The sequence below is a fragment of the Lathamus discolor genome, chromosome Z, assembly GCF_037157495.1.
Source record: "Lathamus discolor isolate bLatDis1 chromosome Z, bLatDis1.hap1, whole genome shotgun sequence".
Classification (NCBI taxonomy): domain Eukaryota; kingdom Metazoa; phylum Chordata; class Aves; order Psittaciformes; family Psittacidae; genus Lathamus; species Lathamus discolor.
The window spans coordinates 13,173,193-13,198,383 of record NC_088909.1 but is presented as its reverse complement, the minus strand read 5'-3'; the positions used below and the strand labels follow the sequence as shown (position 1 = coordinate 13,198,383).

The window sequence follows — 25,191 nt, the reverse complement described above, 5'->3', positions numbered from 1 at the left end:
AGGAAATCATTTTTATTGACATTAAAAGTATCATTTTTCAAAGTGCTCAGTGGGAATAAAGAAATACTTCCCCACTCAGAGTCTTTTATTGTCTTAAGTAATTTTTTGCAGTTCAGCTGCCAAGGGAGTGGATATCTTTGTGTACCTCTGTCTAAAAGCTGCAAAGAGTTAGTGAGCCTTTTGATTCATTCTGAGACTTTACAGTCTCATTTCACAACTGCTTAATTTATTTACTTATCTCTCAAGTGTTCTGAGAAGCAGAAATGTCTGCTATAGTACTACTGCCTCAAACTGTAAGGTTGTGATATTGCCATGAGTATATTTTAGGTGTTTCTCAGTCTATCAACTAGTATTACTTTAACGAATGTATCAAGTAAACAGAAAAACTAATAAGTATCTGAATTGGCCCAGTTACATCCCCTGCTCCCCAGACACTGATCTTTATTAATAGAGTTCTGGAAACCTCCAGTGAGAAGTGCATCTGAGAAAAGCTGTTCTTCCCAGGTTCCCCACAACAGGTACTTCTGTACAGGAGCTGCCAGATGACCAGACCTCAAACTCCAAAATTGTGTATTCATACTGCAATGACAGCCACCAAACCTTCATAAGAAGGGTAGATACACTTATCTTTTGCAGCTTATCCATGAGCTGGACAAGATCAGTTACCAGCTAAGAGGAAATAATGTTTCATCATCCAGGACTTGGTTTTGATTGTTCTGTCTTCAGTTGCTTTGTTTTGTTTTCATTATAGTTCTGGCCAGGAATAATGGATGAACTGTCAGAGCTGAGAGAATTCTATGACCCAGACACTGTGGAGCTGATGAACTGGATTAAGTAAGAGGATTTTTTCTCTATTTAAGTTAAAGGCTATTTGTGTAGATCTAATGTTCTTAGTTATAGTGTTCTCCTTATTTGTCACAGCTCATCAGTGAACTCTGGTGACCCATGGAGATAGTTAAGGACAGATGGGCTATCAAGAGGTTAGCTATTAATGGCTGTGGAGAACAGCTACATGCGAAGGCCCCCAGACTGCACTGTTCTGATTCTGTATTATGCTCCTGTATTGCATGTGTATCAGGGAACCAGTTGACTGCATTTTCTCCCATAAGTACACATAGTTTTTCCACCTGAAAGAGCACAATTTGGAGGTGTCAAGCTTCTTCTATCATATTACAGCTACCTCTTTACATTAATAGACCTTGGCAGTGAAATAATTTAAATTTTACCCCCCACCCCAATGTACAGGTGTAGGGCTGGAAAATCTGTACTCTATAGTCTGTTTCTTGAAGTTTAAAAAATCTCTATTATTTATATTTACCAGAATTAATCCCAACATATGTTCTAAACTGTAAGCAAAATATTTGTAATTGAACTTGAACTTCCCATGGCTAAGTGTAGCTGCAAAGTCTCTTTCAGAAGTATGAGTTAATCATTCAAACCCTACCTCATCACTTCTCCTTTCTCACAGAACATAGGAAGGTATTTTTAGGTGGAAACAGTTTGGAATACTGCATTTAGAGGATATCCTGAGAAAAAGGGACAGGTAGGTTGTTCTCTGAAGGACTGTGAATTTAAGGGATATATGTTCTCTATAGTTCTACAGTAACCACTAAAACCTTTCAGAGTAAGTTCTGAGCAGAGATATTCCTGGAATGTGTATTTGTTTGGAAGCCTGACAAAGTTTCATGTTCTGGAGGAAAACATTCTCAACGTAAATCTGAATTTACTACATATAACATTCAACTAGTTGGAGTATTTCCTTGGAGCCCTGTTCACTTTCATATGCAATGAGCTGCAGAGAGTCCAGTCACCCAGCCTATTCTACCTATAGCAGGATATTTACAGTTTATAATGTTGTATTTCTTTAATCCATAAACTAGAAAGTAATTTAGAAGTAAAATATATTACAAGTTTTCAATGACTTATTTTGACAGCAAGCCATGTTTTTTCCCATAATTTAAAATTTTTGCAGCCATATTGACACCTTTTTGTGACTAATGTTTACCAGCCATTTCCATTTAGCACTACTATTTTATTAAAAGATGGTAAATGCCTGATAGTCCAGGTCTCCTGTGTATAATATGTAGAGTTACATATAGATTTATACATAAAAGATCCATGTGGAATTATTCCCAGCCATGAACTGAATTTGACTTGATCCAAGGAGAATAATTTTTCATATGTTCTTAGTGCTGAGAATGCTAAACTGGTACTTGTCCTCTTTTCATTTTAAGTCATGACAGGTCATTACAGAAGGAAATTTTCTGCTTAGAATTTATTGTGTTTAGAAATGTTATTTGTGTAAAGAAGAGTTAATTATCTGTGCTTTAAATCAAGTCAACAAAATTTATGGTAAGTTTCATGAAGTGGGACAGATTTTCTCAAGTTTTGATGTGTAAGAAAAATATTTTACTATTCTAACACTTGATAGTTACGCTGCAGTTAATGATCTGTCAAGGCTGGTGTCAGGAACTAATAATTCATTATTAAAACTCCGTACAAGAAGCTCTAATTTGTCATGTATAGTAGTGAATTAGGAATAACTCATCTGTCTTGCAGTCTCTCCTCAAGAAGAAAACCTTTCTATCTGCTTAGATCTAAATGCATATTAACTTGTCCAAATATACAACCTGAATAATAGCCAGCTATTAGTCTGTCCACTGGGAAGTGGCTGCAGATGTATTTTTCATTCTTCCTCTTACTAGAGTCACCAGAGCATTTTCAGGAAGATATACTGGTTTAGATCTCTACAGTAAAGTTACTGCATAGTGTGGGACTGCAGCTATTGCAGAGTGCATTTTTTTACCTAATGGTCTTGTATGTCCCAGTCTCTTGCTTTTTCCTACCCACCACCTCATTTTCTTAGCTTTTTTTTTTTTTTTAAGAAAAAAAAAAAGTCAAGAAGCTCCTTCAGTGACCCAGGGATAGTTCACAGCTGTGTTCCCAGATGGGAGGTACATTAAAATTCTTAGTTTTGGTCTTTCTCCCTAAGACAACAGGAACAACATGCTCATTTGTGAGATGGGGAAGAATATCAGTAGAATGAGCAAATCAATAGCGTGAACTTCCCTACTCTGTTTACTTCTGGTAAGTGTTTAAGAAGCAATGTCTTCTGCCTTTAAAGGGGAAACATGTCTAGAATTGTGGAATATTTCATTAGCAGTTACCAAAAATCATAGAACTTCTTGGAAATCTCAGACAACAGCCAAAACAGTGGGAAAGTTAACTGAGACTGAGATTTGGCAGAGCAACTGTCTGTGGGGGTAAAGAAGGCAAATTTTTATATTAGTGGAAACCTCACAAATTTCCAAAAAGCTCTTAAGGTTACCAAAATGGAATACCCATGTTTCAATGATGGTTCTTTCATTTAGTAATTTATATTAATGGCTGTATTTTAATTTCAAGACAGCTATAAATTTTAACTCTTCACTCTTACTTACATGCCTGATTTTCAAGGATAATCACACTGAAATCAACACATTCCAGACTTTAAAGGCAATAGTACACTTTTTAAATTATTGTTCTTAAATTTTTCGGCTTATCCTTTATTGTTGACTGATCTGTCAGTAAGATTCAGGCATGAACTTGATAGTGCCTGAGACCTAGGCTTATACCAACTGTGTAGGTGCACTCCATTACGTGAACAAAATATGCATGCATAGAATTGAGGCTGGGACTAACAAAAATGCATCTTGTTGCTCTTTCTTTGTGGCTGTCATTTTCCATTTTTGCAATTTTCAGTCATTCCAAACCAGAGGGAAAAAAAAGAACCATGACAGTTTGACTGAATATGCTTTACTGCCTGTCATTTGCAGCTAAACCTGTAATACTTTAATACAGTATTCTGCAAATAAAAAGACTTTCTTTTAATGAAGAAAAAAAATCTAACATGGCATATGTGAGAACTCCTTTTCAGTATCTCCTTTTCCCAAACCCTTTTGCTTTGTGAAATCCCTATCACAAACAGGCACTAGTGAAGGAATAATCTGAGATCTATCAGAATTTATGGCCTTGAAAGCAACTACAGAGTTCAACTTTGCAGGACTTTGAAAAGAAATAGGCATTTTATTTCTAACAACATAACCTGTAATAGCAACATTGTAGGGCTTATTTAAAACCAACTCAAATAATTCTTTACCAACTTAAGAGAAAGACTTATTACTACCACTTGTAGAGTCTGTGCAAGTAGTTCCTGTAAAACCCTTTTAATTTTAATGAGTTATTCTTTAGTATTTATATAATTCTCTAGATTCTTAAGAGTAGGTGAAGAAAAGCTTCGTACAACGTATTATAGTGCTTAGTTTACCCATTAGTTCAGCTGTAATTAACTTGTTGAAAGCTTAGAGCTCCAAAAATAAATGAGATTACTCGTTCAAAATGCCATCAGGTCTGCTTGGAATGGCATTTAAATTATATAATGTAAATCAGTTTGACCTGTAAGCCCTTGTCATTATTTAGTGACATTTCATACAGAATAAATTGCTTGCAGGTTGGGCAGGGTGGTATGGAGCTTGGCAGAAAGCTATAAAAACAAATTATCCTTTCATTTTATACATCATTTGTTCAGACATTTGTAAAAATTGCTTTGTTTTTCTATAATAGAGAGGTGTCATTCAGTGGTTTGAAGCACATTAACTGCCTTGGATACAGACCACAGCAGTTAGGGGCTGATTCAGTTAGGAGGACTGGAGAAGGATGCTTGCATGAACTGTAGAAATCATCCTATACCAGAAAAATATTAGTTCAATTGTCACACCTTGTTCTGGTGCCTGTTGGAGAAGGTAAAGACTCAATAACACCCACCAGCTGAAGCTCTTTAGGATGTAACTGAGGGCAGACTTTGCATGAAGTTCAGTGTCACCACCCAGCTTCCAAGCAGTGAAATCCAGTGCCAGGTTTGTGTCCTTGGCTGCTGGTGGTGGCACACATTGGTCTGGGAACCATCGGAGCTGGGCTTCTGCATTTCTGACAGGCATTTTTACAGCAAGTTATTGAAAAAGGGCACTGTCACCATTTCCTCTAGCTTTCCTTTGTAAGAAAAGAGGCTGTGGGCTGTCTTCTTGGGAATGTTTTGTCTTTGTTTTCTTGTGGTTTTCCCTTTGGTACTTATGGTTTTGGGTTTTTTTAAGAAAGTTTGATTCTGCACAGTGGTATTTCATTGGGTTCTTCAGGAGCCAGAGGTGCAGGACTGCTTTGGTAAGGCCAGGTCAGGAGATAAGTACTGTGGAGCATGGCAGAACTTGAGCTAATCTTGACCAAACACAGAAACAGACTTTTCACACTATTGGTTTTATACATTGGTGAAAAACTAGTCTATCAGTCAGGTTAAACTGGCCTATTAAAAATATTCTCCCTGTCTTTCCTAGATGAGATTAATGTACCAGTGCAAGAATTTTTAGGAAGGGTTTGCAATTGTTAATTCATTTGCTAAGCATAATCTCTTGCAAGGCAATAGTAAAATGTAATACTTGTCTCTGAACATTTTCAAGCCAATCATGGAGCATAAAGAAGACTGAATATGCAGCTGCAGTTTCAAAAGGCTCCCTAAAGCACAGAGTGTCTCAATTCTTTCACCACTGAGATAGGGGCCATATGGGCACAGCTGTGGGTGTCAACTATTCACAGTCCTTTCTAATTTCATTTTACTTGATTTAATGTATGCTTTCTGTTCTTTTAGCCTTCATAGGACATTTCATGATGATATTCCTATTAAGTGCTGGAAAACACTCAAGCATACTATGAGCGTTTTAATTAACCTAATTATAGTAGTGTCTCATGCCCATTGTTTTTACTTTATCTTTTTGCTGTGCCCTTCTATCTTGTCTTTACATATATTTTAGATTGGAAAACTGTTGGGGAGAAGGTGAGCAAAAAAATTCTTTTTTCCTTGTGGGTATTTAAACAATGCTGAAATACCAGAACACTTACTTAGGTAACAATTCTAGACACTGGCTTTGCATCTCAGATGAGATCACAGGACCAGTAATTGACAGCAGTTCTACCTAGCACCTCATGCACCTCCTACTCTGCTTTTTGCAACTGGCGTGACTTTTGTTTCATAATTTCCCTCCCCTAATTGTCACGATAAGAGGATTAATGTCTCATGTAACAAAGTTTTTATTCCAAGTGGATGGTGAATGCCAGAACAGTCGCAAGAAGTTTTAGCATTCAGATTAAATAATCCATGTTATATAAAATACTTTATATACCAGACAGAAATCTAAGTCACAGTACATTTCTTGAAACGTGACAAGAACTAGGATATAGACATTTACAAAGACTCAGAGTCTATATAAACCCTAGAAATATATAAAATATGGAAGTAGTTTGAAATTCTCAGGATGATGTTTCCTGATAGTGCACAGTAAATTTTTTATTTGCAGTTAGAGTACTACCATGATTTATCCACTTCATATTTGAAGAAAATACAGTTGCTTGAACAGTTTGCTCCCTGAATAGAGGAGAAGCAGAAAACTATTTTTTTCAGTCTTTTTTTTCCTTCTGATCTGTAACAAGTAATGCAGAAATGCCCCTACAGAGACTTCCTTAGCCTTATCACCATTTGTTTAGGTCAAGCACTCCAAACACAGCAGTGTTTGCTGGGAGCATGCAGCTATTAGCAGGAGTCAAACTGTGCACTGGACGGACCCTAACTAATCACCCCCATTATGAGGATAAGAATCTGAGAGAGAGAACAAAACAGGTAAGAGTATTCTGATTGTTTAAGCTAATTCTTACCCAGACCAGTGGCTCCATTCTAGAAAATGCATGCAATCTCTAAGGGTAGGTTGCAAATGAGATGGCACCATGTGCATTACTCACTGAACTACTTATTTTCGGATACAGTTCCAGAATTTAACTTCTATGAAACTTGTACTTCACACATCTGCTAACTTGTTTCAGGCAGCTGATGTATGTCAGAATAACTGTAACAAGGTACTCAAGGTAGTCCTAAGTGGGCTGTTTCAGGTGCTGTTGGTGTTAATAGATCCTGCTGCTCAGAGGAAACACAGCATTTCCTTATTTCCCTGATACGCCCTTCAGTTCCCAGACCAGCACATAACATTTTTCTATAGAAACCACCTTGAGAAACTCCACACAAAGCAGAGGAGATGGTTCTGAACTATTCTTTCCTCTAATTTAGACATTCTGAATGTTTTACTGGCATCTACCAGTGCCTTTCTGCAGGCAACACAACTGTTCAATGCTTTTCTAGTCAGCAGCACTACTATTGTGCATCACAGTAGCAATAAAATAGAAACTCCAAGTGACTGCTGAACAAAGCATTTAGTTGTTATTATTTTAAAATATTCAAATCACATGGATCGTGATCATCACAGTTCATCCTCTTGTTCAAGGTAAAGGAATCATGAAACAGCAGACAAAGAAGTAGTGGTGATATTATGTATTTTACAGCTTAGTTTTCTTCTTCTATAGATTTATCAGATCTATGCCAAGAGATCCCCTGAAGATGTTTACGGAATACTGCGCTCCTTTGGCACAGACTACGTCATCCTCGAGGACAGCATTTGCTATGAAAGACGACACAGTAGAGGCTGTCGGTTACGTGACTTACTTGACATAGCTAATGGCCATGTAAGTATTATGTAATGTATTATGTAAAAGTAATTAAAAAAGTACCTTTCTTTCTGAAATACAGTTGCAATTTGAAGTAGCTTGCATGATTTTCACTTCTTGAGTGTAGGAAGTAAAATCTAATGGAGCCTTTAGACATTCACAAAAACAGCCAAATTGAACACTGCTTGCTTTGGTGATAATTGATAACAAAAGAAGGAATTCAGGCTAGGCAAAGTAAGTCATCACTTCCTCATGTGCTCCCGGTCAGCAGTACACAAATAGTGTTCCCTTTCAGAGTGTAAATCACTTCAGAACTTCAACTCCCTCGGGACAGTTGTGTTACTCCCATTTTGTCTGGGGATTTTTCAAGCATGCCTGGGACTAAACACAGACCCACAGAAGACAGCATAACCCAAAGCAGATAGGCACATCTCACAATTATTATCTGTAATAGAGAAGACACTGTATATATCTTATATATAATGTTTTCTTCTTCCCACTTGTCTTACACAGTTGCTGGTAACAAATCTGGCCACCCTGACCAAAGTATTGTTGAGGTTGTTTTTAGCTTCTTCTTATTGGCTGTAATTGTAAATTTACTAAAGGCATTTCACCAACTGTTCAATTTCATTACAGATCATGGATGGTTTGGGCGAGAATGAACCTGATTTGAAACCTTCGATGTATCCTCGCTTCTGTGAGGAAATTAAAAAAAACCTGCCTTCTTACACCACACACTTCATTAGAGTGTTTCAAAACAAAACATTCCATGTTTACAAGCTTGCTAAGCATAAATAACATTCCCAACCCTTTGAGCTCAGTATTTTAATGCTAGGACCCACATTAGAAGATGCAGAAGTTTACAAACACATTACACTTGTAAGACATTTTACATTGATGGTTTCTTGTTTAATTACTGTGATTAATTTTTTAATTTAGACAGTTTAGTTTTGATAACATTCTTGATGTTGCCAAAAGTTTCATAGATTCATAAATAAATGCTAGCAGGGACCATTTTGATAATAGAAAGTTTTCCAGTTTTAACTGATGGATTAAACACACTGAGCAGCCTGCTGACCACTGCTGTGTAGCTGACCAACAAGTTCCGATCAGCAGTTTGGATTTTTATTCTCAATTCAACAGGAGCAGGCCATGCTACTCTGGTCCTGAGGATGCATTATCTTTGTGAATCCTGAAAATAGTCACAGAAATTAAGATTTTTCTTACAATCTGATTCTTTTTTGACAGATCCTTATGCTCTTTCGGTGCCTCTTTTTTGAATTTTTTGGGAATGTTTGTGGATATGAGTTTCCGAGTGCAAGTGTAGTAAAGTTAAGCATTTCATGATGGAGTGTTACGTATTTCTAATGAGAATGAAGGTTGGAGCATGCTTGATACATGTTGCATGTTTGTATCCTCATAAAACGCTCAAAGCAAACAAAACTCCAGATTTCTCAGTGTGGATTCTCACAATGCTGTTTTCTGTATCTGCTTTCTGAACTACAGGGGATCCTTTTTCTGTGTCTGAATTCCAGTAGGCTACCAAACATGAACACTGCCAACCTTAGAAAAGAAAAACTCATCTCTAAAATCAGCAGGGAACTAGGCTTTGCTTTATGTTATTTCAGACACAAAGCTATATATTTTAGCACAAAATCACTGTGTCCTTGCTCTTTAGCCTAGAAGAGGCTACACTTACTTTAAATTGACTTAGAAGATTCAGTGAAGACAGGCTCAATCCTGACAACTTTGTGATTTGTTTGTACCCTTTGTCTTTTTACCAGCTGGAACTTTGTGAATTGTATTGACTTTCTAAACGCTCTGTAGATTACACATGACTTTTGCTGTGGTTTAGCACTGCTTTGGTTTTATACTGAAATTAGACATTAAATCTGATTGAAAGCCTAACAGTACTTTCCAACTTTAATTAGACATCCACTAGGATCATTTGTTTCTTAAGGAAAACGGAATTGTAATAATCAAGTGCCTCTAGGCCAATGTTGAATTAACATTTGAACACCTATAAGAGTGTTTGTGGCCTGTGCAAATAACTCAGTTATAATCATTACCACTGCAATTAATTTCTAATGATGGGAAACTTTAAGTGCTACTGATAGCAAACCCCACATTTAATTTAATCAGGATGTGTAATGAGATTAGCTTTCACAACTGAGCTGTGTTACAGTTCCAAATGATATGTTTTCCCTTTTCAGTTGTGCTGAGGTAAATTACTGAAGCAATGGAGATGGCTGTGTCACATGCCCAAATAATTTTATATTCAGTAAATACCCATTAAACAATGTTCAACATCTTTCTGCACTTCATGCTAACAGAGGAGGGAAGTGTGCTGTAATCACACTGTATTTAAATCAAACAGTGAAAGTAGTGAGGTTGTTAAACTGAGCAGCTGAAACTCCGGAGTAATTTCTAGCCTGTCCCCCTTATTGAGGTTGGAGACCACTGCAGTTTAACATAATGCAATAATAAAACATTTTAATCAGTATTAAAACTTTAATTAGGCCTGTAATGATGCATGCCTGCTCTTGCTGAAAGCATGGGTCAGTGAATTCCTTGATGAGTGCCTTACAGTAATTGAAAACAAGCACACGTAAGGTAAAGTATCTCCAGGCTGTATTGTCTCACTTTAAAATGTGGTTGTATCTGTCTTTAAAGGTGCAGTAGCTCTCTTCTGAGTGAAATGACAGATTCCAAGATCCAGTGGTACCCCTATTGCTGTCAGGTTACTTGTAGGTAACACCTGAGAGACTAAGTCTTGACTGTAAAAGTAATTATTTTTGAGTAGATTTTTTCCCAAAAATACAGTCTCTAATGTTGCCAAAGGAGAAATTTAACCCTTTTGTTGAAACTACCAAGTGCAAATTGTTTTGGTTTAAAACAAAACAGTCCCCGAGCTCCCACTGGCCTTGGGCAAGCATAAAAACTTCATTACGATCATTACGTAATGGTCATTATGATCCAGAACCACCACAGTAATGTCATTTCTTCTTGCAACACAAACATCCCCCCAGGTAGCACACCAGAACTTTGAAGGATGATACATAAAGTATTAAGAAGATTGCCTAACTCTTGCAGTTCACAGTCCTTAAAGCCTCGTGTCACAGCTGGTGGCACTTCTAAACAACCTCATCAGTTCCTGAACCAGAAAGATGCAATACTGAAGGGAAGGGTGTATTTCAGTGACTGCATAGTGCAGTGTTCAGACCAGGCTCCTTACAACAGTAGAATAGAAAATAACAAGGAGTAGAACCATTCACCAGCTCAGAGGAGAACAACCCCAGGCATCAAGACAGCACTGGAGGAGAGGGAGCGGCTGTTTCTCTGGCCTTCATTTAGGGGCTGGCCAGAGAGAGGAGCTAACTCATTTCTGATGGAGCTGTGGTGCCTGCTATAGATGTGGCTGTGAGAGTTTCAGGCTTCTCAGGAGGTAGGTGGTAGTTGTCTAGTAATTATTTCCTCTACTTCTCACGTCTTGCTGGGATCTCTGTTCACTGCATTAAAAATATGCCAGGTTTTGAAGAATAATTTCACCTATTCCTGAACTACATCCCCCTGAGCACCTTATTTCCAAGCAGTTACTACAGTGTCCCCGTTCCATTGTATTACCTACCATCCACACCCAGGAACTTCCCTCCTGACAGCGTGTTTGCCAAAGTCTTACACGTGACTATCAATGGGAATGGCACCACTGTGACTCCGGGTGTGTGTCCCTGTTTGTGAGAACTTTGAAGCTGTGCACTGAAGCTGTGCGCTTCAGTTAAAGTAGTATTAATTACTCTTTGTAGGTCACAGAGACAAAATGTTATCAAGTAGCCACAATATTTTTAGGGAAGAAATGCCTTTGAGATCCATGAGTGTATTTTCATTTCTTGTTTCAGTGTTCTGCTGGTGAGATCTAACATAGTTATTTTATAATATGTTATTGTAAAGAGATGTAATGACTATTGTATACTAAATAAATTGTGTAATTTGAAAAATCACTTTTGGTTGGTTTTATGTTGGGATGGACTGGGAAAGGTGCTCTGAGGGCATCACCTTCACTTCTGTCTGCATGGAGGAAAGCAAGGTATTTTTCAGCAGGAAGTTTAGGCTTTCCTCAGGCATGTTACATTGCATATTCACTGATTTTGAATCCCCTTTGTGCTTAAAGGGCTTGCTGGGATTCCTTTCCCTGTTACAAGTTAAAGGTGTATCAGGTGTAATTTTTATCAGTTGCCTTGTTAACTTCAGCAAGGTCAGTAGGTTGAGGTAGTTACGCCCTTTAAGTAAATATAATTTGCTTTGACCAATAGGGCTGTGCTTATTTCCACATTGTAGCTCAAGCTTTAGCAGTATTCTCAGTAAACATGCATTCTTTGAGAGAAACAAACTGAGCATACCAAGGGCGTAATTTGAAGCAGGATGTGCTGATCCAGGTAAGCTTTTATAAGTCCAGGCATTCCTGTCGCAGGGAGGAGCCGGGTTTGTAGAGCAGCAGGTACCTGACTGCAGTCATAGCGTTGCAGGTTAGAACTACTCTCAAAGGCAGTTGTGGAGGAGCTTGCTCACTGAAGTTAATTAGGTACAGATAGGACTCCTGCAAGATTCATTAAAGTAATGGAATGTGATTGGTAGATGTGCTTGCAGAGGGGATTCCGGGTTCCTGAGAACCAGTTTTCTAAAAACCTCATTGCCATTAGCATGGTACAAGGGAGTGGGTCAGAGCTAAAGGCAATCAGCTTTCGTACAGCCTGGCTACACGTTACATACTTAGAATGTTATTTTAAAAGGGGAAAACCACAAAGATTAATGTCATTGACAGATTAAATATTAGTATCCACAGGATTTAAATTTCAGACCTTTACAAATATTCTGTACTAAAGAAAATGTTCTTACTACATGGCTGAAGTGTGTAAAGAATGTAGAAGAAGATGAATGAAAGCACCAGATTACTGAAAATCCCACTACCTAGGGACCCAATAATAGTTTTTATTCAATGTTTTTTCTTCCATCACCCACTGTAGGGCTTTCTGCTGTGAAGCAGCTGTTCCTGTTCTTGAGGAACAGCCATGCTGCTTTGCGGTAAGCCTTTTTGTAGAGGTACTGAAATACCTGTATGTGTTGGTGTAAATATGGAGCCAGTGAATATATCGTTTCAGAAACTGCACAGTAATTAAAAAAGCAGCATGTAAATTAGAATATATAAATTAAGTGAACTAATTAGTAATCCCTAGAAAGAGAAGTGGGTTTTAATAGGGCATGACAGCTGCAAATGAGTATGTCCTGCTACTGTGACTGTACCTACACACGTCCCTTGAGCAGTTTTAAAATGGTTTCTGACCTTTTGGGTTACACTGTAAGGCTAACTGCAGTTACACAGCAGCTGTGAGCTTGGGGCGGGGGGTTATTATACATGTTTACTTACGAATCAGTGCCATACTGATACTAGTATGCTAGTACCACAGCAACTCCAGGTTAGCTTCAGCAAATGGGACCAAGACTTTGATATCACAGAATTCTTGGACTAATTGTTGCAGAATCCACCACCATGCTGTGTGCAAAAAGGACCTGGGCAATGGTACCATGCCTTCTGAGTGTGTAACTGGAGCAGGGGTCCACACATCGATTGAAAATAGCTGCTGCTTCCCTTGGCTTCAGACAAAACAGCACACACGAGTTATGTCTGTGGAAGTATCTGATCACAGCTGAGGGAGAAAATTCAATACAGTCCAAGCTTTAGTCAACCCTAAATGTATTCAAGGAGGAGACACCGCATACAGAAGGTTTATCTATTATTTATATGGTGCCTTAGATACACACAACACTTCACAGGAAAATACAGTCTTTGCCCCAAGGACCTTCCAAGCTAAAATTGATTAAAACCAGACAAAACAACAGCATATCCATAGGTATGGCCAGAGCATAAGGTGTGCAGGTAAAGTTAGTGCTGTTTGGGGAAGAGAGTCTTGTGCATAACGTATTTGCTTCATTTTCTGGATCCTGTTTGTGACTTCTACGATCACAAAATATAGAGGCTGACACACCTCACGTGTGAACACTGAAAGGTATTTCCTCACAGGTAGGAGTATTGGTAACATTTCAACATCACAGACTAGGTACAACCTGTGAATCAAAGCTATGAGGATCGGGGAAAATGGCATTTAGCTTTTCCAGAGGGAAACACCACATCATCTGCAGTGTAACCACTGGTTAACGGTGTGCTCAAGGTTTTCCAACCTGTCACAAATGCACACAGGAACAAGGATACTATGTGAACATCTCCCATCTGGGAAGGGTGCAAAATAAGCCAGCCACACTCACCCACCTGCTCGTTCATGGGGTTTTAATATATGTATAAAAACAACAGCCAGACCTCCCAAAACAAGCTACTATGCAACTTTAATCAAAGCAGTTTTAATTGCTTTTACAATACAGTTTGATGCTTTAAACAAATTATCTTAGTGTATGATGTATTTGTACTATCAGCTTGTAAGTCACATATTCTGTGCTGCTTCTTTGTGTCCTAAGATGGTGTTCCTGCTGCACTTTACTCCATTTATATATATGAGGTCTCAATTTAAAAGGAAAAAAATCAGTTTTGTGGGGCCTTTTCCAACTATTGTCAAATTCAAAAAATGAAACACAGAATGCCAGCTGGCCATTAAACCGTCTGAAAAAGGGACTGATAATTTACAGCATAATATTGCAGCCCCTGCGAACACTTCAGTTTTTCCCTGCGTTTCTCTGTCCCAAATTGATGATGGTTTTCTACTAACCTGTATCCAAGGGAGGCCTGTGTTACTCTATGCTGTCAGTCACAGCTTTTGGAAAGTTGCCATCTTTGGATTATTAGATTTTTGGCAGGGTTTTATCACAGGATTTTAATTTTAGAAGTGCCAGCACCAGGTGAAGTTCTTTTCTGGATACAGGACTTCAGTCATCCCAAAGACACTGGGCATTCTGACACATCCAAGGGATGTTGTGTTTTAATTCACTGAAAATGCCTCTGGATCCCCGGTCAGCTCTCCCTGCTAAGGTAGTGCTTGGCTACAGCTGTAGTGGGTCAGTGCTTCTATTATAGCAGTCAGTCTGCAACTTCTCAGCCCTAATTCTTGCAATGTTTCTGTTAAAGGAAGTTTAGCATAATCAAGGGACAGGAATGTACATGCAAATGATGAGGTCCTTAGTTAAGGTACAGTTTAATAGCCCATTAGGAATGAGAGATTACAGTGAACTGTGGTGTCTGCTACTAACTAGACAGCTTTGGGGCTGGTATCTTAGAAATCCTGGCCTTTTAATTCAGACCAATATTTAGCTGCAAGCAGCAGATTGATGTGTTGCACCTAAATTCAGATTCTGTGTTTAAACAGCATGAAGGGATTTCATCAAGGTAACTGAAGCTGAAGATGACCATCCATGCTGCTTTGTTCCTTTACCTGGATCAAAAGACCCTGGTCTGCAGTGGGTTTAGTAAGCAAGTGCTGCAGCTGAGGCTTAGTCAGGGAAACAGGATGGCTGTAACACAACATGAACCTGATTTCCACGAGAAGATGACAACGTGCTTTTTTAACTCCAACTGATAAAGCTCCTACTGAAAACTGGATACACAGTGTGCTTTCTTCATGCTTTGAGCACCATCTTAGTGTACATACATAGTACCTCACAAAGAGTCCTTTATTACCTTAAGTGACAAAGAAGTCTATTTGTTAAATCCTGCATGTAAATAACTAAGTATCCCCTTCCAGTAATTTTATATCCCCGAACACAAATGTCCACAATGTCCCACAATTAGCTCCTGCTACTATATTGTTCAATCAGATGCAAAGTGTGGCTCGCTAATGGGAATCGGACCACCTGCCACAACAGGGGAAGAAAAGGGAAAGGGCTGGGGTAGGACATAGCAGGAGCGTGAAAAACTGTCCTTCACCCTTGCTTTGAAAACAGTCGACTTGGCAAACTACAGCTCTTCTGCATCTGTGTGTGCGAACAGTTCACTCAGTTTCAGAAACTTCAGTCCCCACTCCTTCATGTCATCACACACAAGGTCCTCCTCCAGTCCAGAGGAGCTCAGGGTGCTCAGGCTGCTGCCCACCAACCCTCCTCCTTCCATGCAGAACACCCGCAGCGACTGGGTGTGGTACCGCTGACGGACGACAGTCGACACCTTGGACAGCATCTGACAAGTACTGACTGACATCCGCGCCAGTGCAGGACTCTCCTGCAGTCACAGGGGCCTGGTCTGCTCCTGTGTGCCTGGGGACGTGTCACTGAGGAGGCAGCTCGGTCTTGGTTGTTCTTTCTTCTTGCAGAGGGAATAGGCAGCACTGGTTTGAATAGACACCTGCAGCTCTGCCACGTTGTATGCAGCCTGGAGTGAGAAACCACTCACGTTACATCAATGTTCTCTGTAGGTCCCAAAATTTCATGTTCTAGTGGAAACAAAGCAGGAACAATCCCAAGGCAGTCTATTTGGTGTGAATACATGAGGATGTGAATACATGGCTTTGTTCATTCAACTGCCACCTACAATGAGCCTAAGCCAAAACGCATGAGGAACACCCATGCAGCTATCCTACAACAGTAAAGAAATTAAACATGATTTTGAACCTATTAGAAGTGAAATAAAAATGACAGAAATGCTCCAATTTTTATTCTCAAATTCAGATCTTAATATTTTATCATCATTAAAAACTGATACCAAGTCTGCAACAAAAGTGAGAAAGGATATTCACAAACTACATGTTAAAAGAAATCCTTTATCAGTAGTTCAACCATCTACAGTGATTTCTGTTAAAATATTAACAATCTGTGGAATAATGGCTGTTTTTGACACACAGAAGTCTCATGATTGTAAAAATCTGAGTAACTGCCTATTGAAAAAAAATATTAAAACCTATTAAAAACCTATTAAACTGCACATACCCATTTTATAAGAGATGATCCTAGGTAATCTTGGTGAGCTTTGCTGGATTTCAATCTGAGACAGAGAACGGCTCCAAGATAGAAACAAACAAAATCCTACCCGCAACCAGGAACTGTTTACGCTGCCAGTATAAACACAGCTTGTGTTCACTGGTGTGCTTCACTCCAGAACAGACAAAATGCAGAAAGGTTCTTCCACAACCACCATGTGCTCTAGGGCTGAAGAGGAACTGGTGTCATACCTTGCTTCCTTAACACATCAAGTCTGAGCAACTGCTGTCAAGAACAGTCCCCCTTTCTCTGCCAAGAGCGAGCCTGTCCATGAAGAACATCTCACGCCAGGCTCTTCCAAGCCCTCAGTGCTACAGCAGTAACTGCCACCAAGAACCTGCATGTTCTGAGCCACAAAACCAAAGCCATGAGCTGTGAGCTCTTTACTAGCTCACTAAACTCACCCTACAAGGATTTTTAAATATGCACATAGGATCATTTGCTTTAAGACGAAATTTGATAGGCACTTATCTCTGCTTAAGAAACGTGCACCCTTGTGTACTCAACCTTGCCAATAATTCATCACCAACTGTAGTAATGAATTGGCAGAGCAAAGCCTATGGTCTTCAGTTATAAAGGAAAAGCATAAACACATTTTCATTAGCACTGTGTCCCCTCATAACACAACAATCCTTACCTCATCTCGCTCCCCTCCCACTTCTTCATTGTAATTGAGGATATTTTCTCTGATGTCCTCCAGATCCTCATGATGGGCAGATACATGGTAAACTCCTCCCTTCACACCTTTGCGAGTCTTCCAGTGAGCCCACAAGAATCCAGCACCAAGAAGAGCTGTGTGAACACACAGGAGCAGAAGAGAACATCATTCAGAAACAGATAAAATCTGTACATGCACAAGAGCTGCAGCCTGGCCTAGAGTATGAGTGCTGCAGCACTGGCTGCGGTCCAGTCACAGCAAGGTCTAGTTCTGCGTTTCTCAGCAAATGCTTGATTCTTGTACTCTTCAATGTAGTTACAAGTGAACATCAAAGATAGAAGAACAGGCCTTCAAAAAGAACCTTAAAATACCCTTTAAAGTACAACTCTGAAGCTGTTACTGAATGACCCAAGTGGTGTTCAGAGACCTATTTACTGCCGTGAGTTAAGCTTCGTAAGGGGTAGCACTTCAGTAACAATGTGTGGTCAATAACAGACACAATTATACAGAAACAAAGCACAAGATGACATGAGACAAAAGAGAAAATTACTTTGATACATTTTGTGTACCACTGTATTACCAACCCTATAAATACTGATAAAAGCTCATAGTAAGACCTCAGACCATTGGACATCATGAACTAAGGATGCAGTGAATTAACAACACTAGAAGCTCTTACAGAATACCTACGTGGCAGTCGAGTGCATTCTGTGGAGCAGCATCTGGATGACCTTGGAACTGAGACAAGCGTACAGAGAGGACTGTACCCTGCACTGTGCTGTGTGGCTACACCCTTCAGGCCAAATCAGTGCATTTGAGATGTGTATTTACTTGTTCCTCCCTGCCCCCTCAATGCATCACACAGATGCTCACACACATGGTAACTGTCTGGCAGTCATTTTTTAGCTGGGCTGATTCAAGATGGACTGCAGGAGCACTCAAGTCGGCTTCTGTAGCAACTTTTTACAGGTTCAGTGCCAGTCCACCTGGAACCAAGCTGGCCAAAAGGCCTAAGTTCATAGAATCACACACTGGGTTGGGTTGGAAGGGACCTTAAAGCTCATTCAGTTCCAAAGCCCTGCCATGGGCTGGGACACCTTCCACTAGACCAGGTTGCTCCAAGCCCCATGCAACCTGGCCTTGCACACTGCCAGGGATGGGGCAGCCACAGCTTCTCTGGGCAACCCATGCCAGCCCTCACCACCCTCACAGGAAAGATCTCATATCTCATCTCAATCTCCCCTTTGTCACTTTAAAGCCATTCCCCCTTGTCCCATCACTACAGGCCCTTAGTAGAAAGTCCCCCTCCAGATTTCTTGTAGGCCCCCTTCTTTGGAAACTTATAAATTTGTAAGTGAAATTGCATGAATCAATCTCTTCTCAGTGCATTACTATTTTCTTGAAGTTGTGTAAGAGAAAGGACACCTGAAATCCTGAGAACAAGGAATTTTATTAAAGTTCTCCTAATGGAAGTTACAGTTGCGTAATAATACCACTGTTAACCACATCTACTAAAATGTTTACAACAATGCACATCACTTGGTTAAAATCAACTGATTCTTACTTATAATTTAGAACTGAAAGATTAGGATTATTAGGTCAAAGATATTCTTGCTTTTTCAGCCAGTTCCAGCCAAGCACAGGCAGCAACACAAAGTCAGCTCACAATAAAACTGCTGTGACACAGCAAAAGAATCCCTCCTGTAACATAACAATCTATTACCAGCTTCAGCTACCTGGGATTCTGAAAGCTTTGAAAGCATTTGGCTTCCCATGTCATTTGCTGTTTGTGTTTGTATGGCAAACATGGTGTCTAGCAGAGCTGAGCACAATGATGGTATTTCAGGTAGCTAGACAGATGGATTTAAAATCCACATACATTTTCATATTCTTACTACAGCTTCTGAATGAAACTTAATTAACATTGCAAAAGCCATGAGAGAAATCTTTCAGGCAAACCTTCATGGAATTTGATTAACAAGAAGGAGTCAAAAGTTGTGATCCTTCCTCACTAGTGAGATCCTCATCCTTCCTCTTCTTTCTGAGATCTGAAAATGGTCGAGGAAGCCAAAAGCAGCTGCTTGTTAGGAGTTGTGACACTACTGGTTAAGATGCAAGAGACTGCTATTCTCTGACCAAGTATACTCCTAGTAGTGTATTTCCCCTAGACTGTCAAATCTGTTTAATGCTCAGTAGTATTCTAAACAAAGCTTATCTGGTAGCAATTTCAACCCTTGCTTTTCAATTACATTTGCTTCCAATTAGGCATCTGAACACTTCCTGAGCAATAAAGTGAAAACATGCAGAAAATAAAACTGCAAAGACTTCCCATAGCTCACAAATGTTGATTCACTTAGCAAGCTATGCACACCAGGATGAAAAACAAGCTACTGATGGAGCTGAGAGCACAGCAAAGAAATGAAGGCAGAGTCAAGTCTTCAGTGGGAAACTGAGTTTTTCAGCAGAAGGGTGAGATGAAGACTATTCAGGACAAGATGGATAAATGAGTTCACCATAGATAATGCAAGATGTAGTTGCCATAACTACCTAACAGTGCCAAAAAGCAAATGCAGATGGCAAACATGGATCTAAAGCTCAGGCCTGTATCCTTGTGAAAGACAGCCAGCGTGATTTCACAGTTACGTCCAGTATAGCCATCAGGGCAGCGGCACTGGAACTCAGTTGGTGACTGTGAGATGCAGGTGCCGTAGTTACAGGGTCTTTTAGCACACGCAGTGTGGACACACTGTCTACCAGTGGCATTCTCCATGATCATGTATCCTGGAGGGCAACTAAAAAGACAAAGGAAAATGAAACCATTAAACTTGGAGAGAAGTAGGCATTAAAGACAGCATTTAAGATTTTAAAACAGAATTTGATGATACAGTTTCTGAAGTAGCTACTAGAAGGAAGTTACTTAGAATCTAATTACAGGTCTGCAGTATTTCTAAAGCACTCACACAACAATGGGTTCCACAACTTTAAATCCTCAGGTTTTCTAAACTCAGACAGTTCCACTGGCTTCTGCCAGATTACCCATGTGAAAAATACCTGCATTAGGGTCTGCAGTTCTGTCTCAACAGGACGGGCTATGCCATGTTCTTTGTGTTTCCATCACAGTGAATTTCCAGAACAAAATTACACCTCTAGACAACTCAGATACTGTGGACACTGGAGTCATTGTTTCACATGTACATTTCCACAGCACAACTAGCTTGAATTAGCATTGTTCTAACCCCAGCCGCAGACACACACAAGAACTCTGAGCTTAATGATGCAATGCTTCTAGGGGTCAGAGGTCAGAGTTTAAGACAGCGTTAAGAGTGGGACACTAAAAAAGAAAGCACATCTACATTGCGCAGCATGAGCTCCACAAGACAGCTAGCCTTGGGACTGCTCTGCTCCAGGTAACAAACCTTTTTTTCCTGGTTGTCAGGGTTTACAGGGTTTATACACATTCTGGACTTGCTGCTATTCTTCAAACATTTTCCATTAAGAGAGGCAGCTGAAATCATTTCAGAACCAGTGGAGATAACGCAGCTTTACATCAGCTAAGGGTACTTCCTAAAAGGAGAGTGCTCTCTGAGGAACATGGTGCCTGTGCAGGCATCTAGCTTAGTGTTTCACTGGTTCTATTGAGGTGATAAGATTCCCAGTGGCAGCCTTCCAGCTGCACACGTCTTCAGCATCCACCCTTTCCCACCCGCAACTGGAGGGCCTCATATGTTTTTATTACCTGTGTTTTGTGCACCAATTACCTGCATTCATGCATCATCCACAAATCAATACAAATAAATTCCTGGTTACAAGGGTTATTCCTACAAGCCTCTGAAGAACAGCCTTCTTTGATGCCTTGGGCACTTAATACTGATATCCGCTCCTTCACGTAAGTGTCCAGAGGGATTCTGTAGTTATTAAATCTGACATCCTTCATACATCCTGAAGCAAGGCACAAAGAAATTGTTTTAAAAGCCATTCTGCAAGAATGACCTGAAGCAGCTGTAAGATTTGGCAGTTTATGTCTAACAAAGGAATTGAATTTACCTGAGCTTTCATAGCATTGTTCCAAATAAGTTTTTTGACTGAATGTTAGAAGTTTTGACCAAAATTCCCAGTGTTTTCCACAAGAACTGAATGCTGCTGCAGGCCCCTCTCTGCTGTGTTCAAGACAGAATACACATACCCCTTCACTATGTTTTCATGTCATTTTGTACGTACAAGATGCCTCGGCACAAAAGCATGTATCTTTATGAACTTAAGTACATTTTGTAACTTCAAAGACCTTAAAGTTTCAGCTGCTTAAGTGCAACATTAATTGTTCTAGTTAAAATTATGATCATGTAACCAGGTGACTTCTTTACTTACTTAAATGCTATCACTCCCATAAGAAAAATTCAAAATGTGGTCCCTCATTCTCAGCATAAACTTTAGTTACTGGAATACTTCTAGTGAAACAAGAGAAAACAATCTTTTTCTAAATAATCTGTGATACATTTATATTGTTAGTTGTTATTCTATTTAATGCATATACATTTTATATGTTTCCTCCTCCCACTTTCATTATTCACTAGAATACTTTTACCTGGTGAAAACATTACCACCTTGTTTCAAATGGATTTACTATAATCTGGTTAAAGAGGTGAAGGACATGGGGGAGAGATAACAGGCAGGAACCAAGTAATGGTGTGTGTCTTTCTTGTCAGTACAAAAGATGTGCTGCGTAACCAGGCATTATTTATACTGTGATTTTAGCAAAAAGGAAGCTTCTAACTGAGGACCGTGTAGAAAGCTGTTATGGGTGTCTTAATCTTACATTTCTCTATATTTCTCCTTGTGTAGCCACGCAATTTCCAGGCTTAAAATGTATTTGCTTTTTAATAGACATCATGACTTTGCCCACTCAGTTGCCAAAAATTTGAATTCTTAGCTCTAATTCAGTAAACCATTTCTAATTGTAGTTAATGCCTCAACTTAGTGATTGTAAAATCCGGTAAACAAAGGGTAGTGCATCAAGGTAATAAACCAATCTGTCATGTGCTATTCAGTACACATCTGAAAATACTCCTTCCAGCACAGGAACAGCTTTATTTGGTAGGGAAGGACAGCTGTCGAATGGCCTGGACAGCACTATGCAATGCACCAGTTCTGCATGTCTAACACAGGGAGCCACTGACAGAATACCTGGGAGAAGCTTGTAGACCTCCAGTTACAAATACTCTACGTACAGGCATGCGAAGAGGTTACAATCTTATTTCCAAGGCCAGTATTTGCACGCAATTCCCTGCTGTACTTTTCTCATAGTCAGAACAGTTTATTTTGCAGTGTCATGCAAGAAATCTGTTCACTCTGGCTTCTACATAAACCGAAAAGCTTCTCACAACATGCCCACGTAGTACCAATAAACCTTTTTTACAGTGCATGCTCTGAACAGCAAGGTCAAGAATTCCTCACCTCGAAAACTCCTGTTTTGATTGAACAGGTGGGTGTTTCCAAGGACCAGGCTGCTGGGGTCAATCACAATCTCTCTGTACATTCCTGCTGCTTTCCGAATTTCTCTCTTCCCACCTCCTTCATAAAGGCGAAGAGTAAATTCATTTTCATTTCTCTCCAGTGTGATATGATGCCATTCACCATTATCAACGTGGTAGGAGGGAAGGCTTACAGAATAGTCTCCATCACCCAGATTATATGAGACCACTAAGAATCCCTGAACAACCTTGTGGATAATTAACAAAGTAGTAAGAAAGAAAAGTCATCACCTGATATTTTGTATTGACCTGTAACTTTAATCAATTTGTTTAAATTTAGGGTATGTTGACGGTGCACATAGAGTATAATATACATATAGTACGCCACTGAACTGGACAACCTAAATACTGGTAGTGGTGTACCAACACTAGTATGGAATTCACTTGGAGTAATTTTACCCTGCATCTCTATTGGACCAATTTATAGGGTTCTTCAAATGGTTGAGTATCTGGTATATCACCTATACACTGACAGCTCAAACCAACTTAGCTGAAGAGGTGACTCATTGAGAGATGTGTGTAACATGGAAAGGGTGTCATGTTGAGAGTCTGACATCACTAGAACTGCTACAGGCACCTTTCTGGCAGAGTCTAAACCATGCGGAATCAGCCACTTGTGACCTTGGTTGAAGAGAACACCAGGGTAGCAAACTATACTTCACCGTAACTGGCAATAAATTCCTTTGAAATCCAGTGGGATACCATGGTTGTGTGGTCAACATCTTAAGTGGAGGTTCAGGTCTGTAAGTATCCATAAAATGAATTCCAAATTTTTTGCTTGGCATGAGGTTTTTGGCTCTATTTCCAACTTAAGCTAAGGGTTTTCTGGGCTAACTATTCGCAAGCATTGATTTAACTTTACGCTATCACTGTCTGGGAGAATTTGCTCACCTGCAGGGTTATGTATTCATCCTTATTTCGAGACAACATGCTTGTGATGACACCATCAGGCTGCCGTGTCCTAATCATGGCTTCAAACAGTGTCCTCCGGGCAGGCACACTGATGGGAAGCTGATAGTGAATGTGACTTCCTGGCCCAAATGTATATTCATTGGCAACTAAAAATACAGGACAAAGACCATTAAACTGTTTTGTGAGGAGAAGAAAATATTAATGTTTACATTATTTTCATAGTAAGATTTGAAAGTAAAAGAAAAAATTGTAATGCACAGTATGGATCCACGAAACATAAGTTTTCTTTCAGGATATGCCCATTTATCTATTTCCCTAACAGTCACTTTCCCACTTTATCCTCCTCTCTAAAGAGGTGATCTCCCTCCTGAGCTGGTCCTGCTGATGCTCCTCCTTACAGTGCTCACTCGGGATGATAGCAGGAAGGCAGAAGCTCTGACCAAGACAAAAGAATAGACTGCAAAGTATTAAGTACCACAATCCATTTTCAACCTGGTATTTAATAGTTGTATTTTTGCCACAAACTTTGGCTCCATAAGGGCTAAAGGTAAGATCCTACTACACCAAAACCACACATCCTTCTGCCAACAGTCTCTTCCAGACACCAAAAGAGCCATAATTTCTAATTCCAGTTGCATAGTTCTAATTCTGCACACTAAGGGGTAGTGGCACACTCACATTTAAGTTTTAGGTTATTAGGTATTTCTGAAAGTATAAACAAACACAAATTCTAAAAATTGTTATGAAAACAATTTTTTTTCAGAATTCTTTTGTCATGCAGTCTCCATTGTACAGTTACTACACAGACACCCTCAGGACTAAAGAACTGGTCTGATACCGGACAGCAATTTCTCAAAGGGAATTAGAAAGGAAACTGTTAAAAATGGCAGGCAACTACAGTGAAACATGGCTTTACACAGTATAAACACCACAAGCCACCTCAGCAATCACTACCTGCAAACATTCTAAGTTTTCTGTATTGTAAAATTTACCAGCTTATCAATAACACAACAGAAGACTTCACCTTTATCACATTGATAGCCATAGTAACCCGGCAAACAATGACAAGCAAATGAGCCCCAGTCTCCAAGACACCTCCCGTGAACACCACAGGAAGAAGACCCCATGGTCTCACAGCTCCCATCCGTAAGCGTGCAGCCAGGGAAGCTATTCAGGGACTCTGCAGGAGACTGAAGGTCATATACCTTTAAGAGAAAATCATACAACACCAGAATATTATTTAAGAAACACTTTCACTTCATTTTTAAACAGAAAGAGTTTACCAAGTAACAGTCTGTTCTTCATCTGTACTGCTTAAGATGCCAAGTTTGCTTTTTGATATTCAGATTTCAACTTATTTTACCAAGACCACATTTTGCTTTTGAATAAACTCAACTGACTACGAAAGCAAAAAACTCCTAATGCTTTCTAACAAAGCAGACAGCTGGCGTAAATATACCATTATACAATTGCCATTCACAAGTTCCCTGAATGTGCAAAGAAGCTTGGAAGACAGCTGCCTGTAGTAGCGGATAAACAAAAGCA

At 39.6% G+C, this 25,191-nt stretch overlaps 2 protein-coding genes across 5 annotated transcripts in view; one reads left to right on the top strand and one right to left on the bottom strand.

Annotated features, from left to right (window-relative positions):
- The window catches only part of DPY19L3 (dpy-19 like C-mannosyltransferase 3), a 33,333-nt gene extending 21,757 nt beyond the window's left edge, over positions 1-11,576 (top strand). For 3 of the 4 annotated variants that reach the window (XM_065661231.1, XM_065661232.1, XM_065661233.1), the window contains 4 exons: positions 752-834; positions 6,571-6,703; positions 7,438-7,596; positions 8,215-11,576. In XM_065661231.1, the coding sequence (XP_065517303.1) occupies positions 752-834; positions 6,571-6,703; positions 7,438-7,596; positions 8,215-8,376 (537 nt within the window). In that variant the 3' untranslated portion in view covers positions 8,377-11,576. Of the gene's footprint in view, positions 1-751; positions 835-2,992; positions 3,088-6,570; positions 6,704-7,437; positions 7,597-8,214 lie in introns of those variants that run through there. The other variant, XR_010608552.1, reaches the window with a different exon arrangement.
- Positions 11,577-15,532: 3,956 nt separating this feature from the next.
- The window catches only part of LOC136005170 (neural-cadherin-like), a 58,492-nt gene continuing 48,833 nt past the window's right edge, over positions 15,533-25,191 (bottom strand). The window contains 9 exon segments of the mRNA XM_065662414.1: positions 15,533-15,706; positions 15,708-15,808; positions 15,811-15,943; positions 17,186-17,340; positions 19,754-19,998; positions 20,965-21,145; positions 22,658-22,922; positions 23,626-23,792; positions 24,671-24,851. Coding sequence (XP_065518486.1) covers positions 15,533-15,706; positions 15,708-15,808; positions 15,811-15,943; positions 17,186-17,340; positions 19,754-19,998; positions 20,965-21,145; positions 22,658-22,922; positions 23,626-23,792; positions 24,671-24,851 — 1,602 coding nt within the window.